Source organism: Musa acuminata, chromosome BXJ2-5 (genome assembly GCF_036884655.1).
Source record: "Musa acuminata AAA Group cultivar baxijiao chromosome BXJ2-5, Cavendish_Baxijiao_AAA, whole genome shotgun sequence".
Taxonomy (NCBI): Eukaryota; Viridiplantae; Streptophyta; class Magnoliopsida; order Zingiberales; family Musaceae; genus Musa; species Musa acuminata.
In genome coordinates, this window is record NC_088342.1 from 7,782,015 (window position 1) to 7,799,239 (window position 17,225).

General features: G+C 42.5%; 3 protein-coding genes across 3 annotated transcripts; all 3 read right to left on the reverse strand.

The window, feature by feature from the left end:
- Nucleotides 1–745: 745 nt before the first annotated feature.
- On the reverse strand, nucleotides 746–2,316 carry LOC103984554 (E3 ubiquitin-protein ligase BOI). Its single transcript, XM_009402070.3, has 2 exons — nucleotides 1,609–2,316; nucleotides 746–1,502 (listed from the first exon to the last, which is right to left on the reverse strand). The coding sequence occupies exons 1-2, from the start codon at nucleotides 1,906–1,908 to the stop codon at nucleotides 1,011–1,013; spliced, it is 792 nt and encodes a 263-aa protein (XP_009400345.2). The 5' UTR covers nucleotides 1,909–2,316; the 3' UTR covers nucleotides 746–1,010.
- A 2,070-nt stretch (nucleotides 2,317–4,386) lies between these two features.
- LOC135612322 (uncharacterized) lies at nucleotides 4,387–9,023 on the reverse strand. The gene is made up of 6 exons (XM_065108468.1): nucleotides 8,524–9,023; nucleotides 7,533–7,667; nucleotides 7,316–7,391; nucleotides 6,640–6,734; nucleotides 4,977–5,144; nucleotides 4,387–4,876 (listed from the first exon to the last, which is right to left on the reverse strand). Exons 1-6 carry the CDS (start codon nucleotides 8,879–8,881, stop codon nucleotides 4,716–4,718), a joined length of 993 nt encoding a protein of 330 aa, XP_064964540.1. The 5' UTR covers nucleotides 8,882–9,023; the 3' UTR covers nucleotides 4,387–4,715.
- Nucleotides 9,024–10,515: 1,492 nt separating this feature from the next.
- Nucleotides 10,516–11,683, reverse strand: LOC135613242 (bZIP transcription factor 27-like). Its single transcript, XM_065110342.1, has 4 exons — nucleotides 11,669–11,683; nucleotides 10,885–11,430; nucleotides 10,725–10,802; nucleotides 10,516–10,609 (listed from the first exon to the last, which is right to left on the reverse strand). The coding sequence occupies exons 1-4, from the start codon at nucleotides 11,681–11,683 to the stop codon at nucleotides 10,538–10,540; spliced, it is 711 nt and encodes a 236-aa protein (XP_064966414.1). The 3' UTR covers nucleotides 10,516–10,537.
- Between the last annotated feature and the right edge of the window lie 5,542 nt (nucleotides 11,684–17,225).

The following is a 17,225-nucleotide window of genomic DNA, read 5'->3' on the forward strand; positions in this document are numbered from 1 at the left end:
CGAACAAAATAGACATCGTCGATATATTATCATAACAATGTTTTGAATATAAAATTTATCGAACAAAGTAGACGATGCCTCTCCAGTTAGCTCTGTGCTAAACGAGACTATACGAGTCGACATCGCACCATAGGAATCCAAACGAGTCGATCCACGCCGCGCGATATTAGCAATCATTATCAATCGTCATACCCTCGGATCATCTTCGTCGGTACAAAAACTAATCCCCGTCACGGGAGGAGAGGACCTTTTTCACATATTTTCATTCACTAACTTAACCAAAAGGATCGAGCCGAGAATCCCTCTACCAACATCGACCTATTATATAAAATCCCGATTAGATCGAGCACAACTCAACTCCACCTCGGAGTTGACCTCCCTAGCCGGATCTCACTCCCCCATCGTCTTCCCCTTAGAAGATGACCTTACGCACGTGTATATATATATATATATATATATATATATATATATATATATATATATATATATATATATATATATATATATATATATCCGAAAAATGCGTCAAAGCTATCAGAAAACGCAACGTCTACAACAGGGAACGAAGACCTCAGAACTCAGAAATTTTCGGCACACACCAATGGCTAATCTCCAGGAGAAGAGCGCCTTCAGCATTCCCCATGCCACTCCCCTCCACCTCAAGCAACCCCTTACCGTGATCCGTACACGACGCACTCCACGGCCGTCTCCTCCCACGTCGAAACACAACAGATTTACCAGCGTGTCAAAGAAGACCTATTGGTCTTTGCCCAAAAGATTCAGAATCCCGTCTTGGTTGATGTCATGGTAGACTATACACACACACGCACACAGGACTGCGAGGCGAACTGATGGATGCAGCACCGGCAGAAAAAAGAGAAAAGACGTTAATGTGACCCCCCAAAATGGTATATTTATACGGTTTTCGTCTTGTCCTATTCATCTGCTGCTGCCGTTTCTGCTGATCTCCGTCGCTCCGTCTTCCTGTCCCTTCGCCTCTTTCCTTTCCATCATTCCCAGAACACTTCCACGCTGCCTCTCTTTACGGAACTGCAGAGGGGGCACCCCTCGAGGAAGGACGCGCAGGGCGCGCAGCAGCAGAGGTGGCTGCAGGGGAGCAGCACCACGCACGCATCACGATGCCCGCAGACCCTGCAGCGGCCCAGCGTTGTTGAGCTCATCCCCGCCGTCGGTTCCGGTGCCGCCGCCTCTTCCGTCGGGACGCCGTTGGTGGTGGAGAAGCATGGTTCTCGCACTTGCTCCAGAGTGTTGTGGAGAGAAATAGCCATGGCCTCGTTCTCCATGGCCACAATTTGCCACCTTGCCCGGTCCTCCTCCGCACTCTTCAGGCGCAACTCCAGTTCCAGACCTACCTTGTTCGCCTTCGCCAACTCTTCTTCCCGTTGTCTTAAAAGGAAGGATGCTTTGGACCGGAGACTCCGTACCATAGCCGCCGTATGCCGCTTTGCCTGTTGCCGAAGCTCTGCTACTAACGTGTCGCTCTTTCCAGAAACAGTAGATACATCAGCGGCCATCGAAGAAGACGAATAAAAACGATCTTTCTAATCGTTCTTTGCGCAAAAAAATTGATCTTTAGCGAAAGCGTACCTGTTGCCGAAGGAACTGATCTATCTCATCCCCCTGTTTCTCCAGAAGTCTCTGTATAAGATGACGAGAAGGATCCATGGAAACAGAAGGACCTGAAGTCCAAGAGGAAAGCAAAGTAAACCCTGTCGTCGACGTTGCAGGAGGAGGACAAAGAGGCCAAGGCATCATCGCCATTTGTTGTTGTTGCTGCTGCTGAAAAGATTGGCATGGATCACCAGGCAATCGTCCTCCGCCTTCCATCATCCCGTCCAAACTGCTGCCGCTGCTGTAGAAGAACGGAAGCGGCGCTTGGATGGCCATGAAATATAAGGGAGAGACCGACGCTGAATCAACGCAAGAGTTGGTGGTGCAGAAGCGATGAGGTGCTTCCCCCTCTCTGGACTCTGATACACTTATTCTCCTCCTCGAAACTTCATGTAAAGGTAACGGGATAAGCCTGATATCTCCTAGCAACAACACGCGTCGACGTAATGGAAGGAAAGAAGTGGCGGAGGACGGAAAGCCGCCGCCTCCTGATCTTTTCCTCAAACCGCGAGATTTGGCTTCCTCAGTACATCAAACCTTGCTATATCTCACAGATATATTGATTGCGACGTGGGGGGAAGGAAGGAGACTCTCTTACATAGGCCTGGAAGCCAATTAATATCCGCAAGTAATGGCAAGATTTACATGGGGAAAGGTTACAAAGACTGGACTATGGGGAGCCGTGGGTTTCTCCTTCGGATTCGCTCGCCTCTCTGACTTCAATACGGCATTTAAAAGGCTGAGCTCACCGTACACGCCGAATCCCTGATCTCTTTACCTACATGCGTATTAAATGGACTCATTCAATGGATTGGGAAGGGGAGGTTTCCTTTCTTTTTTTGTCTTTTCCTTCCTCTCTCCACGTTCCATGTGAAGTCGTGCATGGCGGTGTGCAGCCGGAAACATCCAACGTGGGGTGTTCGGGTATTATCATGGTTGTGGCGTCGTTTTATGTTGGGTCGATTCTGTACACGCGGACTTTGCTTCGGATGGGTGGTCTGGATTTGCGATGGCTCATATATTTTATGTCATCCATATAATAACTATTTCTATTACGGATCCTAATTCAACTCGACCTCGCTAATCTCTCTTCAGTTTGTACCACAGTTTTATTTGACTTGATGTTACAAGAATAGTCACTGTTCTATCCACTTATGTACTGTCACAGGCTTTTAATAGCTAGCTAGCCTTTGCTTAACATAATCCCAGAAAAAAGCTAATGATATCGATAAATTTTATTCATACATGCATGATAGAAAGCTATGATCCATTGGCCGAACCACTGAATAAAGTACAAAACAGGCTTACGAGGACACACATCTATCCAACTTAGTTTCGACTCCCTTATGGGCGGAAGAAGCGGCTCACCCCACTTTTCCGACGTACTTAGCCGTATCTGAGACTTCGGGGTGGCATGTGAGATGGCCTTCCTAAAAGGCATTCATGCAGGCCACGTGAAACAAAGAGGGGGGTGTTTGCTCTCTTTCTTTTTCTTGACCGACTTGCCTTTATCATCAAGGGAGGAGGATACTTCCGCCTGGGTTTGTTTAGTACCTCAGTTGATGCTCGTCAGTAGCTTTCGCTGAGCAGACCTACAAATGGTCTCCTTGACCACCGGTCCAGCCTTCCCTGGAGACCAACTCACCCAACTTCTGTATGCAGTCCATACCGAGAGAGAGATTCTTCCGCTTGCGAATAATATTCTGAAGGGCGTGTACTTGCTTTGTGGTTGCGAGCCAGCTTCCTGTACCCAGCTATTCAATGGTTCTTGGTGATCTCAATCTCTAGTAGTGGTAAACGCTGATATTGTGCACCTACTTCGATGGACTGTGGATTTGGTGGATGGATAGATGCGTGGAGGTGAGGAATCATCGAACGAGCTGAGTTTGTTTCTTTCTGCATCTGTCTCACATGCAGTGTAAAACGTGAGGCTCAGAGATCCGAGAGTCGCCTCGTGCTGATATCTTGACGCAGATCATCGCCGTCTTGGATCACAAACCCTATTGTATGTGGTAGTAGTAGTAGCAGGCAGAGTTTGCTGATTAGAGGTTCTCGTGAAGTATACGTTTTGCTATTGTTGCCGTACCTTCGTTAAGTTCTTGAAAGAAATGTAATCGTCATAAAATTAACATGAGCAGTAGTATGAATCATCGGTAGGATGTCCGCAGTTGTCACTGCTTCTTCCTTGATCTCCAGCATCATTCGGAACTATTCGTCATCCTCTCTTCCCTTCAGCTTCATCCCTGCCGAGGGGTGAATTCGTATGCTGCATGATCTCTTGTCGTACCTGTTCGTATGGAGGAAACATGAAGGCAGATCACAACAAGATGGCCACATAATCGATGTTTGCTGCAATTATGCAATCGAATCATTGCTTGCTTCGTTGCTCCACCAATTTTGTCATCATCCATCCAGCCTATATTTTTGGCACGCCCATGCCGTGCTCGACTGTCCTATCCATTCTATATAGTTATTTAGATGGATAGGAAGAAACTTTGGAAATCCAAAAATTACATAGTTATTTAAATTTTAGTAAATGAAGAGATCTTTGAGATCTACCTAAATCTAAATTGTTCGACTCGACAATATAGAGCCCTAAAACCTTAGTTTGGTTATAACCTTTCATAGCTTAAATATACTGCAAGAAATTAAGGATAAATTAGATTGAGTTGGCAATAAAATTATTTCAGAAAAGAGAACAGAAAAAGCAAAAGCATAAATAAACCAAACTCCAAAATGTTCACAAGTATGACCTTAATAAATAAACCATACAAATATGGATTATTATTAAATGAAACTAGATTGATATTCCTGTCTGGCAGAGAAACGACCTCAATACATAAACCATACAAATCACGATTATTCTTAAATGAAACATGATTGATATTCCTGTCTGGCAGAGAAACAATAAGATCTCCCCATTAAGTCTCTCAATTTATAACTGGCAAACTGTTTTCCAAAACTGGTTTTGGCTTCTGTAAAACATAATCAGAAAAAAAAAAAAAAACTACTGCAAGGAAGGACTGAAAAGAATTCTGTGCTTTCCCTTAACAAAATCAGTTGGCAATAAACCAATTTGCATATTAGGCTGCAATCCTTGATGACTCTCCAACAGCAATTTCCATTCTTTGGTACCATTCACCAATCTTAGTGTTATCCACCATATCTTTACCAGCCTTCAGATATCTAATTGGTCTCAGCACACCATAGACAGCAAGATCTGCTAAGTTGGGTTTTGCACCACCTGAAGGAAAATCAAGAAAAAATTTGTTTATAGAGGCTAGTAATGAAGCAAATAAACAAAATAACTTTCATATCAATCCTCAAGTTTGAGGCTTGGGTACCAAGAAAATCTCTGCCATCAAGTGCTGTGGTCCACGTTTGTGCAGCTTCATACAACGCAGCACGCTCGTCGGTGATGTTGTATTTCTTCTTCAGCTTCTTGGACACCATGTACATGATTGCCGCTCCGGCATATTTCACGGTGAACCGCTCTGTCATGCTAAAGTTTCCTGCAATCACAGGTAGTTTTACATGTGACGTTGACGTTCCAATGCCTAGCTGAGCTTGCTAAAAAAGTTTTTGTGAAGGAATTATCAGGCAGCTGATAAGTTTATCTGAAAGTATTTGGGTTTATAAATGTTTAAAAGATCCTACAGAAGTAAAAAATAGTCATCTGAGGATTTTTATGAGTTGTACCAGAAAAGAAGTGATAGCTAGACCATAAATTTTCCCACAGAAGCATGTCAACCTTCAGAGTGTTCACAATCAAGTAACAACACACTAGTAACAAAAGATGTTCTGAAATATTCTGACAATTGAGTAACAACACACTAGTAACAAAATATGTTCTGAAATATTCTGGCAATAGTTAATTCAAATAAGGATATCCACTCAGCTCAGAAATCAACCACCAATGGCAATAGTTAATTCTCAGGCAGCACAACCGTCTCACACTAGAAAGTTGTCTATTTTGTACTATAATTTTATGACAGATTGATACTTATACGACAAAATTTATACTCAACCACATCTGAAGCAACCTCATGGTCGCAACTGAAATTAAAAGGGTTCTAATCACAATGTCAAAGACAATTATTTGCAGAATGACAAATACACACAACAAAAGAGAAAAAAAAAATTGTTGATTATAAAATGCAGATCATTGAGACACTTCATAATGTCATTTAGTATATAAATGTAAATGTTTATGATTTTCCCATTTAGCTGCTATCATAACAGGGACATCTATAAAGATTTGCATTGCTGAACAATGATATCAGTAGTTCTACAACTGGCCAAATTCAAACAGTTACAGTAAAAAATGATAGTTATCATAGTGAGGGAAAGAAGGCAAACGATCAAGCCAACTGGAAAACAATGTACTTAGTAGAAAGAAAACTGGATTTACTGATAAAAGAAGAGAAACACAGGCTGGGGGTGAGGGTCTGGAATATAAATGTAAATGACACTTCATAATGTCATTTAGTATATAAATGTAAATGTTTATGATTTTCCCATTTAGCTATCATAACAGGGACATCTATAAAGATTTGTATTGCTGAATAATAATATCAGTGGTTCTACAACTGGCCAAATTCAAACAGTTACAGTCAAAAATGATAGTTATCATAGTGAGGGAAAGAAGGCAAACGATCAAACCAACTGGAAAACAATGTACACTTAGTAGAAAGAAAACTGTATTTACTGATAAAAGAAGAGAAACACAGGCTGGAGGTGAGGGTCTGGAATACATCAGGATTTCTTTTAAAACTGGTTTGCCTATATAAAAGTCTACCAGTGCTCTTCCACATGCTATATAATACTGTAACACTAATGTCAATCTTGTGAGTCTCACAGAATATGAGAATTTGCCCTTTAACAACCAGATTATCTTTAAGCATTTTCTTTGAACATATAACAATTCTTCTTGGAGTGATTTGATCCTTAATAAAAAAATGAAAAATGGAATTAAAAGGGTTTGCTTTGACCATCAAGAGAACAAACCATGCTTGGCTATGTAATCAAATGATTCCAGCGCCTCAGAAGTAGTTCTGTATATATTTGGTGACAACATATGCACCAGGTGATCATCAACCCACCTACAATGAAGCAAAATGTATCAAGAGCAGATTCCTTTGAGAAAATGCTGGTATCATGGCATCAGCATCACATCCCACTACTAGAACTCAAACTTAACTTGTATGATAAAATAACATATGTTTTTTATTAAAGCAACTTGAAAATCTCAATATGTGCATAACCACCAGTCTCTGTGTATCTTGTTTTAAATGCAAAGAGCTTCTAGTGCTAGCATAATATAATAAAATTTGTCAGTGCATAAATTTTAAAATATATCAAAGATTATGAACAAGCTGGAGTACTGAATATAGCAGAAAAATCAAATAATGAAACATTTAATTTATTGTTTTAAGTGAGATTTTAATATGGTACAAATTTGGGTCATATCTGCTGCATTAGAGTCTCTCAACTATATAAATATTTCCAGTGTTTTCTTCTGAACAATGTTCTCAATTTACAGTTGATGGTTGAATAGACTTACTTTTACTTCAAAAAAAAAAGTACTAATTCAAACACTACAAATGCACATCCATATTTTTCTAGCATGTAAAGCAATGTTCTTAAAATATGATCTAACCAACGGCTCTCGGAAAAAGCATACCTAAGCCATTTTGTCTCCTCCTCATCAATGACAGAATTCTCAGGACGGAACCTCTGGCTTAATTTTTTAACTATATCTGCAAACAGGAACCAAATGTTGACAAGCTGGTAAGAAATCTTGTAAAGAATTTTTATGTACTGGCCACCTATCATATCTCTAAGCATTAAATCAGACGATTCAAATATCTTTGCTTAAAACAATACGAAATCAATAGAACCTGATGACTCAATTAGCTGTTCTCCATCCACAACCAGTATGGGAACCTTCTTATAATCAGACCACTTGATCTCCTTCTTACTGAGAGGGTTGACCTCTACAACTTTGTATGGTACATCATGATAGTCCAAAAAAGCTGGAAGAATAACATGAGAACCATAGTTAAAAAGATAAATATACACACTGCTAGAAAATAATCAATAGTAATTTCTTAGTCAAATATCCTTGAACCTTCAAGGACATCAATACTACATGCTTGCATGAAACTGAACCAAAACTAGAACCGGCCATTGAGTGAATAAAATAACCTAGAAACCGGAATTGGTAAATTGAGTACAACCATGAATATATAACCAACAAGTTCTCGCCTACAGGGCTGCTAGTGGTATGGCACATGCTTGTCATTGAAGAGATCTTCGACTTCAAAAATTCCATGAAAGGTGCATGAGAAAAGAGAAACAACCTATCCTTTCTTTAAAGTTTTAAAGAACACTTGGTAAGAATAGGTTGATGAAAGAAACTTAGATGTGCCAATTAGCAAAGTTAGCATATCAAGATGATTAACTTGATACCCTAATAGTACTGTGTTCATCCCCCAGTCAAAAACTCCTTCAACATCATGTATGACCAATGATATCTACACGAATTGTATTTTAAGCCCCCTGTCAACTGTATTAGCTTTTTTAGGTCCTCCATGAAAGAAGCAGCATGTATGTAATCCAAAGAATTGAATTACAAATTTTTCCTCCTAATCCTGTATATACATCATCGGTCGTGGCTAATTTTTCTGCTACGTAATCTTGCTCATCGCCTAATGCAAAGTACGATCACTTCAACCGAATAACTCACGGAACGCATTGTACTCAAAGTCGAACCGGAAGTTGCATCGGTAAATCAATAAATTAAAAGATACGCAGCTCATCTTGTCGGCTAATTCCTTCAAATCCATAATAAAGCAAGCGTCGGCCAAGAATCCAACACAAAGGACTCACCTTTGACCTTGTTACAGAAGGGGCAGGCCTCGTACTGGTAGAGGACGACATCCTTGGGGATCAGCTCGGGGGACGGAGGCTCCTTCGCCTCGGCCGCCGTCACAAGAGTCAAGGAGAAGGAGAGAGCTCCGGCCAGGCCGACAGAGACGGACCTCGAAGGCGCAACCGGGAGAGAGAACAACCACCATCTCGGCCTCGGAGAGGTCGCAACATCAGAGGCGGTGCCGCAGGAAGATGCAATTGGGACCGTCCGCTGGGCGGCGGCGGCGGCGGCGGCGGCGTAGGAGGAGAAGGGGGGAGGAGCAAGGTTGCGGCGGAGAAGGGATCGAGCGATGAGACCGTGAGCAACCCTTCCCATTGCTTCTCTCCCGATGCGATCCGACCCTTTCAAGAACAGATCTCTCTCTCTCTCTCTCTCTCTCTATTAGGGCAAATATCAAACGGCGGCAGACGAGACGGGAATCCTTGGGGAAGAATCCACGAGAGAAGGGGCGACTTAGAGAGGGTTTTTGTTCTGGTGGTCCGCCGCAACATACACGTAGGAAATATATACGACCCGCCGCAACATACACGTAGGAAATATATACGACCCAACGCAACGTCGAGCCTGATTTGGTCTGGAGTCTTCACATGAATTAGGATCACTTTTCCGGGGAGATTCGGATAGCGGAGCATGATAGCCAAAGTTGCTCTCTCACCCACGAAAACAGGACACCGTTGCGGCTGGGTTTGGAACACCTCGATCCAAAACCCACCGCACTTGGATCGCCTTCACCACCCACATATCTCTGTTCCTCGGATGGATCTCATACCATACTCACAAGCACAGACCAACACGTTTACTACAACCAAATCAGTATTTGATACAGTATTTGATACATATGATTTTTAAAAAAAATAAAAATAATATTTAACTTGAAATACACTTGGACGCAATGCATACTTCATAAATGCGCACAAGACTTTAATATGTTGCTTTACCAATATGATTATTTATAAAGATAGATACTCAAGGTTGACTTATATTTCTCCCGATTAAGCCCAACCCTTTGATACAGCCTTCTAAAAACGATCCATTATACTCAATAGTTAAGTACAAAACAATGTTTTGACTTTTTCTCTAGTCAAATCGGATTAACGAGTACATGTTTCCGCTTTCAGTCTCCCTCTTCGGACGCATGCCCCTAAGTCGATGATACTTACCGTGGCTTCTCGTAAGCGTCGGTATGTGAGCAATGGTGAGCTCGTTTGGAACATGCATGGGAATCAACAATTATGGCAACTTCGATAATGCTGGTTCGATTATTTTTTCCATGCTAACCGGAAATCGAAGGTGTTGAATGGTCAACTTTACACTTTTGGTCAAAGGCCTGAGGGTTGCAAGATTCCCTTCCCATCGTGTCATGGCAGTGCCGTATAGCAGAACTTTAGCGGTGCCAAGCACGTACGCAAACCTCGGAACGGAGTGGCAGTGACGCTGGATATCCAGCTGACATGCAGTGCTCGTGATGGAGCCCAAGTGGCCCGCACCGCTACAAGCCAAATGCCCGGCATGCAACGAAGCTTTTCCCGGCCGGCAACCGACAGTCTCCGGCCCTCCCTCTTATTTGGAGAGTCACTTCACCCCCACACTGCTAAGCAAGCGATGCTGGCTGCCTTCTATTATAAGGGTCGTCATCTAACCATGCGAATCTGGCTGAAAACAGTCTTACGCCATAGTAAAACTACCGGGTAACCCAGTCCTACCTGGTTAGAGAGAGAGAGAGAGAGAGAGAATGTGGGATGTGCTTGATTAGCGGGAAAAAAAGGGAGTAAGAAAGGAGCTCAGTGATAGGCTACCCATCAGATTCTTCAGTTTCTGCATAGCAGAGCTCCTACTACTATTTTGTTTCAGTGAAAAGGAAAAGCGAGGAGGGCAAGATACACGTAATAGATCGAAGGAAACAGGGGAATGAGAGTGGTGGAGAGAGATCCTCTGCTGCAGCCAAATGTTCTCCTTCTCTTCCATTCTGCCTCAAAATGGCGGTGTGGAGCTCCTTTGGAGTGTGTTTCTTTTGGGTAGCTGGGTAGCCATTGCCAAACGAAGCTGCAGCTGCCCCGTAGTACAACAATCAACAACACGTAAAAGAAAGGTCATCTTAAAACCCCGAAAGAATGAAAACATCAGGAACACCAAGATCATCTCTAACAAATAAGTCTACCTCCTCATTTTGCCTCTTTAGTTTGGCATTCTCCTCCTTTAGATGGGCAACTTCCAGCTCTAGCTGAATGGTATACGCCTGCACCGGATTGATCATGAAAGAATGCAAATGAAGACTTAAGCCAAGCCATATAAACCGTCGAAGAGAAAGATGGATATGCCTGTTTCCTTGCGCGTGATCGGGCGGCAGATTCCCGGTTCTTGATCAGTCTCTTATGCTTGCGATCAATGCCGATGGCGAGGCTTTCCCTCGTCATCTTTCTGTTGGAGCAGCACGAGAAGAGCCCAGTGGGCGAGAATGCGGATGAGTACCGGCCATTGGATTTGCTAGCATTGGAGCGGGAGTTGGCATCAACTACAAGGTGCTGGAACTCCAAACCCGAGTTCAAATTGACGACTGTTTGAGGGTGGGCAGGAGGGGATGGAGGAGGTGGCACCGGTAGCTCTTCGACGGCAGGTGGAGAGATGGTGAGGGGCCTGTTCAATGGCCCGGCAGGGAAGTCCTGTAGGATCATGCCCCTGAAGGAAGGTGAAGAGGTCGGGTGGTCGTGGCGGTAGCAGTCCACAGGCGTCATGGGCTTGTCTTGGTAGAGGCTGTTGAGAGTCACATTCTTCCACACCTCCTCCATGGTCCTCCTGCTTGGTATCTGGGGAATGAGGACGGAAGAGTTGGACGAAGGGGGAGGGTCTTGTCGAAGACGATGATACTACCCCTCGGAGCTACTGCTACTCTGTAATGGTCGATTTTGCTGTTGGTCTCATGACTGTGTAGGGAAGAAGATACTGTAGGTCGTGAGGGAAGGAGAAGAAAAAGGTTTCTCATGCTAGTTCTGGGGTCAAGAAGAGAGGGATGAAACGAGGCTCTGCCATCAATTGCGCCGTAATGCATTCTTCTTCTCTTAACAACAACAGAATTGAAATCCGTACAAAAGTACACATATGGACCTGCTTTCGATTCATGGTATGCAAGACATCTTCCGATTAGATCTCCTTTATGAGAGTCAAAAACAAGAAATGCACAGAGAAAAATTATACTTACCTGAGAACCCAGATACAGCCACTAAACTATGTACTCTGTTGGCTTTTCTTTTTGTTGAGCTCGCTTACGGGCTCCTTTGTCCTTTGGGGAGGAAACAATGGGGCACAAGTTTGTCCTTTGACATGATATGAAGCCGACTTTGATGAGATATCTTTGCGTTCATCATACTTTTCTTTGCTTTATATTACAGTTTTATGGTATAAGCAAAGCAAAAGGGCAGTGTGATGTTTGATATGATATGAAAGGAGGGATAATTGATGGAGTTCTTGTTTCACTGTGGTGATGAGAACCTGGGGCCAAAAGTGGCCAAAGAGCCAAATGATCCCTCTCGAGGATGCGACGAACCTCTGTAGTGATTTGTACTGTGCCAGATCGGAAAGTAATATGCGAGTATAAACGAAGCCAATAGTGAGTACGGGCTAATTATGTTACACTGTAGCTAATTATCCTTATTTTTTTAATATTTATATTTTAAAATTATATTGACATCATTATAACTATAAAAATAAAACATCTAAATCTATTTATCATAATATTATCAATTTTATAAATAAAAATATGAAAATAAAAAATATATATAATTTTAATATTTCAATTGATAGTCATAGACGATAATATTATTATAAGCCACAGATGATTATTGTGGAGGAGAAGAGCGATAGCAAGAGATGAGAATCGCTTGACAATTGTGTCAATACATTTTCGTTGCTCTACAACTACGTCGACGTCGACACAAGTACAAAATGACTCTTACCTCTTGTCGTCATTATCTTCATCCACTATAGTCACCGATGGCCTCAACGGTGTCATCGTTCATCACAACTAATTAAAACGTACTTTTTTATTTATATAAAATAATAATATTTTAATATAATATTTTTAAATATAAGATCAGTATACTAAAAATAATTAACTATAATATAATATATATAATTAACTCGTTATGCATCGACTCAAACTATGCCGGAGCAGCAGTATACAAGCACCTTTCTTCCGAAATAGTTATTTGGATCTCATCTGCTCCTCATCGCACGCTCTGCCCTTTTGCCAACACTTCTCAGGTTTCAAGTTGGATCGCTCTCGGAGCAGATGAGGAAGAGGCTGTGTTTTCGTTGAAAGGGAGGAGTTGGTGTTGGGCTGATGGCCCATATTCAGCCCATAGCTCACACCCCCTCTTAACCTAACCCTAATTAAGATTAAGGGGGTGTGGTGGCTGTGTTTTAGAGACAGATTAAAGCTATAAAAAGGCAGTAACGAGGCAGATCTTTGGAGCCACGAGATTCCAAAGAGAAGAAGGAGAACAAGGCAGAAAAGGAAGAGAAAGAAAGGGAAGAAGACAAGGACAACACAGAGAGACTGTTCTCAATCATCTAGCAGTGTTCTCATCTCAGGTTAGATCAAATCTACAGTAGGCTCTTGCTGTGATTACTTGGGAGTTTTAGATATTGTGGGCAGTGACGTGATCCTTGTATCCCATTTATTCTCTTGTGGTTGTTACTAGGGTTTTGGGCAAGAGATTGAGATTTGTACATTCATTATTCTCATAGTGGATTATCTCTAGTTTGCCCCGTGGTTTTTACCCTTCACATTGAAGGGATTTTCCACGTATATCTTGGTGTTCTGTTTGATTGTGTTTCCATTTTATTCCGCTGCGTATTTTGGTCTTCTAGTATTTGTTCCTATACAAATGTTATTCCTGTTTATATCCCCATCAACTGGTATTAGAGCGGGGTTTTGGTGATTTAATTTTTGTATTTGAACATAGAGGCCAGTAATATTTCTCGCATGATTAGTTTGAATGAAAATAATTGGATGATATGGAAACCAAGAATGGAAGATCTCTTGTATTGCAAAGATTTGTATGGACCTTTGCAAGGGGATAGTGCAAAACCTACAACTATGACAGATGATGAGTGGAAGAGGTTAGATCGAAAAACAATTGGGTTTATTAGACAATGGCTTGATGATAGTGTCTTTCACCATGTTTCTACTGAAATTTCTGCATATTCTCTATGGAAAAAATTGGAAAGTCTCTATGAAAGAAAAACAGCTGGCAACAAAGTTTGTTTGATCAGAAAACTTATGAACCTAAAATATAGAGAGAGTGCTTCTATTGCTGAGCATTTGAATGAAATACAGAGTATTACTAACCAGTTATCCTCTATGAAAATGTCTCTTGATGATGAGTTGCAGGCATTGTTACTTCTCAGTTCATTACCAGAAAGTTGAGTTCATTACCAGAAAGTTGGGAGACACTGGTGGTTTCCCTTAGTAATTCTGCACCAGATGATATTGTCACTATGAGTCAAGTAACAAGCAGTTTGTTGAATGAGGAGTTGAGAAGAAAGAGTTCGGCAACATCTCAGAATGATTCACAGGCACTTATCTCAGAGAATAGAGGAAGGTCAAAGTCTAGAAGCAGTTCACGTATGGGTAAGAGCAAGCCAAGATCAAGAAAAGATATTGTTTGCTATAACTATGGTGAGAAAGGACATTACAAGAACCAATATAAGCAACCTAAGAAGAACAAGAAAAAGGGAAAAGAAGTGGAGTCTACAGAGTCAAAGGATAATACTACAGCTACAGTGCAGGGTGGTGATTATTGTTGGGAAATCATTGGGGGGCGACATCATATGCGCAGCGGAAGAACAAGAAAACAAAAATCCCCGATTCCCAAAAAGATGTTCGTCGTCGTGCGAAGATTGGTGCGCAAAAATCCGCAAAAACACAAAACTGCGTATAGAGATTGTGTTACCTAGGGAAATCGTATATCCCTGTTTCCTTGCAGATCCTTAGGAGAGGGTGAAGGAGGTCAAGCGTCCTCCTCTCTAGCGGTGATCCACACAGCAGGGTTGCGACGACGCTCCTCAAAACTCCAGGCCTACTCTGAGGTGGAGAGGGAGAGGAGAATAGGAAGGGCAAGCAAAGACTCTAGCCTATGAGGCTGTGAATCCCTCCTATTTATAGAGATCCCGTGTCAAAACCCTAATGGGTCCTTTCCCTAGTGGGTATTGGATCTGCATCCAATAAGACAAGGGCTCCGTCGGATATCTCATATCCGAACCTCTACTCATCGCAATGCCTACCATATGTGTGTGACCCTCTAGGCCCAATATCGAGCTGGCCGTGAGTCATACCTGTCAGAACTCCTTCTAACTTAGTGAATTATTATCTCTGTAATAATTCACTCGACTCATCGACTACGGAAGTACTAGGCCACTACGCCGTAGTCCCCAGACGATACAGGGGAATCCAATCCATTGGACCTGTCTGTCCTCAGTTACCATGTACCTATAGTCCCTCATCCATCTAATATCCCAGAGACCGTATATCGAGCATGGTGCTGTCAGACCCATACGGTTTCTACTCGAGTCTCGCTCTAATCGGATTCTCCCGGAGAACTCTTTCTCTCTCAACCCGAATGACCCTGGCCAGGGATTTGTCTGAGCAAGAACACATAGGATATTCCTCTCATGACGCCGAGAGTGGATGATCCTCTGTCGACACTCAATAGCCCTCGTAAGGTCGACTACCACTCCCAATGACCAGCTGTACTAGATCTGGGAACAGCCAAACCTATAAGTCTGGTATCAAAGAGTGGAGCACTCATACAGGACATCCTTGGTGTCTCAAGTCTAAGGACCAGATACACCACTAGGACTACGGAATCGCTGTCTGACAATAAGGCATCATCAACCATCCAGCATTCCGTAAGCGGATCAATCAGTGAACTCATTCTCCAATGAGCACCTGTACTGTATCCCTAGTGTCCCTACACGAGCAGCTATGAGACCAGCTGCATCCATCATATGGACGGGTATACAGCACACCAGTCTATCCGGTTATCACGATGTCCTTCTCGAGTAACCTATGACCGGGATTATTTAGGATATGTGTTTAAAGGTGAATCGATCTCATTATCGTGATCTCATCATGATCCGATTCCCATTGCACAAATCCAAGGACATCACAATATATATATGCACATATGCAATTGTTATAAAGTGATATACGCCAAAATATAATAAGCAAAAAGATTATGTATCAAGTCACACGTGCCATCACTCACGTGATTGGCTTGCTGGGCACCTATGACTAGCAATCTCCCACTTGACCTAAAGCCAATCACCTATGTGTCTGATCCCCATCAGACTCCTGTGACGCTCATAGACAATTTGAGACAACGGCTTTGTCAGTGGATCTGCAATGTTATCTTCGGATGGAACTCTTTCCACTATTACATCTCCTCGGGTTACGATCTCTCTTATAAGCTGGAACCTCCTCAGAACACTTCTGATGAGACCCGGGTTCCCTTATTTGAGTAATCACCCCATAGTTGTCGCAATATAAGGAAGTCGACTTGTCGCTATCTGTATCGACTCCCAAATCTGTGATGAACTTCTTCACCCAGACTCCCTCCTTTGCTGCATCTGATGCAGCAATGTACTCCGCCTCTGTGGTCGAGTCAGCAGTGGTATCTTGCTTGGAACTCTTCCAGCACACTGCTCCTCCATTCAAGGTGTACACATACCCTGAATTCGACTTGCTATCATCGACATCAGACTGAAAACTTGAGTCAGTGTAGCCTTCAACCTTAAGGCTATTACCTCCATATACTAGTAAAAGATCCTTAGTCCTTCTCAAGTACTTAAGGATACACTTTACTGCTTTCCAGTGCTCCAAGCCTGGATCCGCCTGATACCTGCTCGTGACACTCAGAGCATGCGCTATATCAGGCCTAGTACATAGCATGGCATACATGATAGACCCTATTGCTGAGGCATAAGGTATCATATCCATGTTCGCCCTTTCTTCTAGAGTCTTTGGGGACATACTCGTAGAAAGCGATATCCCATGTCTCATCGGTATGAGACCTCTCTTGGAATTTTCCATGCCAAACCTTTTGACAATAGTTTCTATGTACCTGGACTGGGACAAGCCAAGCATCCTTTTGGATCTATCTCTATAGATTCTAATCCCCAAGATATAAGATGCTTCTCCTAAGTCCTTCATGGAGAAGTGTCTAGATAACCAAGCCTTTACTGTGGATAGCATTCCTATGTCATTCCCAATGATGAGGATGTCATCCACATATAACACCAAAAAGCTAATAGCGCTCCCTCTTACCTTTCTGTATACACAAGGCTCATCTTCGTTCTTAACGAAGTCATAAGATCTGATTGCCTCATCAAATCTTATGTTCCAACTTCGGGAAGCTTGCTTTAGTCCATAAATGGATCTAAGTAACCTACACACCTTATCTGGGCAGTTCTTGGACACGAATCCCTCAGGTTGCATCATATACACCTCCTCCTCCAGGTTCCCGTTGAGGAATGCGGTTTTCACATCCATCTGCCAGATCTCATAATCATAGTGTGCTACAATAGCCAATAGAATTCTGATGGATTTTAGCATTGCTACGGGTGAGAAAGTTTCGTCGTAGTCAACACCTTGCCTTTGACG

Excerpts from the sequence above, each read along its gene's own strand:
- LOC103984554 (XM_009402070.3), bottom strand. The coding sequence starts at position 1,908 with ATGGCCATCCAAGCGCCGCTTCCGTTCTTCTACAGCAGCGGCAGCAGT. Across the intron at positions 1,503-1,608 it reads ATCAGTTCCTTCGGCAACAG|AGCGACACGTTAGTAGCAGA; the intron begins GTACGCTTTCGC and ends GTTTCTGGAAAG.
- LOC135613242 (XM_065110342.1), bottom strand. Across the intron at positions 10,803-10,884 it reads GATCACGCGCAAGGAAACAG|GCGTATACCATTCAGCTAGA; the intron begins GCATATCCATCT and ends AATCCGGTGCAG. Across the intron at positions 10,610-10,724 it reads TAAAGAGGCAAAATGAGGAG|CTTCGTTTGGCAATGGCTAC; the intron begins GTAGACTTATTT and ends GGGCAGCTGCAG.
- LOC135612322 (XM_065108468.1), bottom strand. The coding sequence starts at position 8,881 with ATGGGAAGGGTTGCTCACGGTCTCATCGCTCGATCCCTTCTCCGCCGC. Across the intron at positions 7,392-7,532 it reads ACAGCTAATTGAGTCATCAG|ATATAGTTAAAAAATTAAGC; the intron begins GTTCTATTGATT and ends TCCTGTTTGCAG. Across the intron at positions 6,735-7,315 it reads GAGGAGACAAAATGGCTTAG|GTGGGTTGATGATCACCTGG; the intron begins GTATGCTTTTTC and ends GCTTCATTGTAG.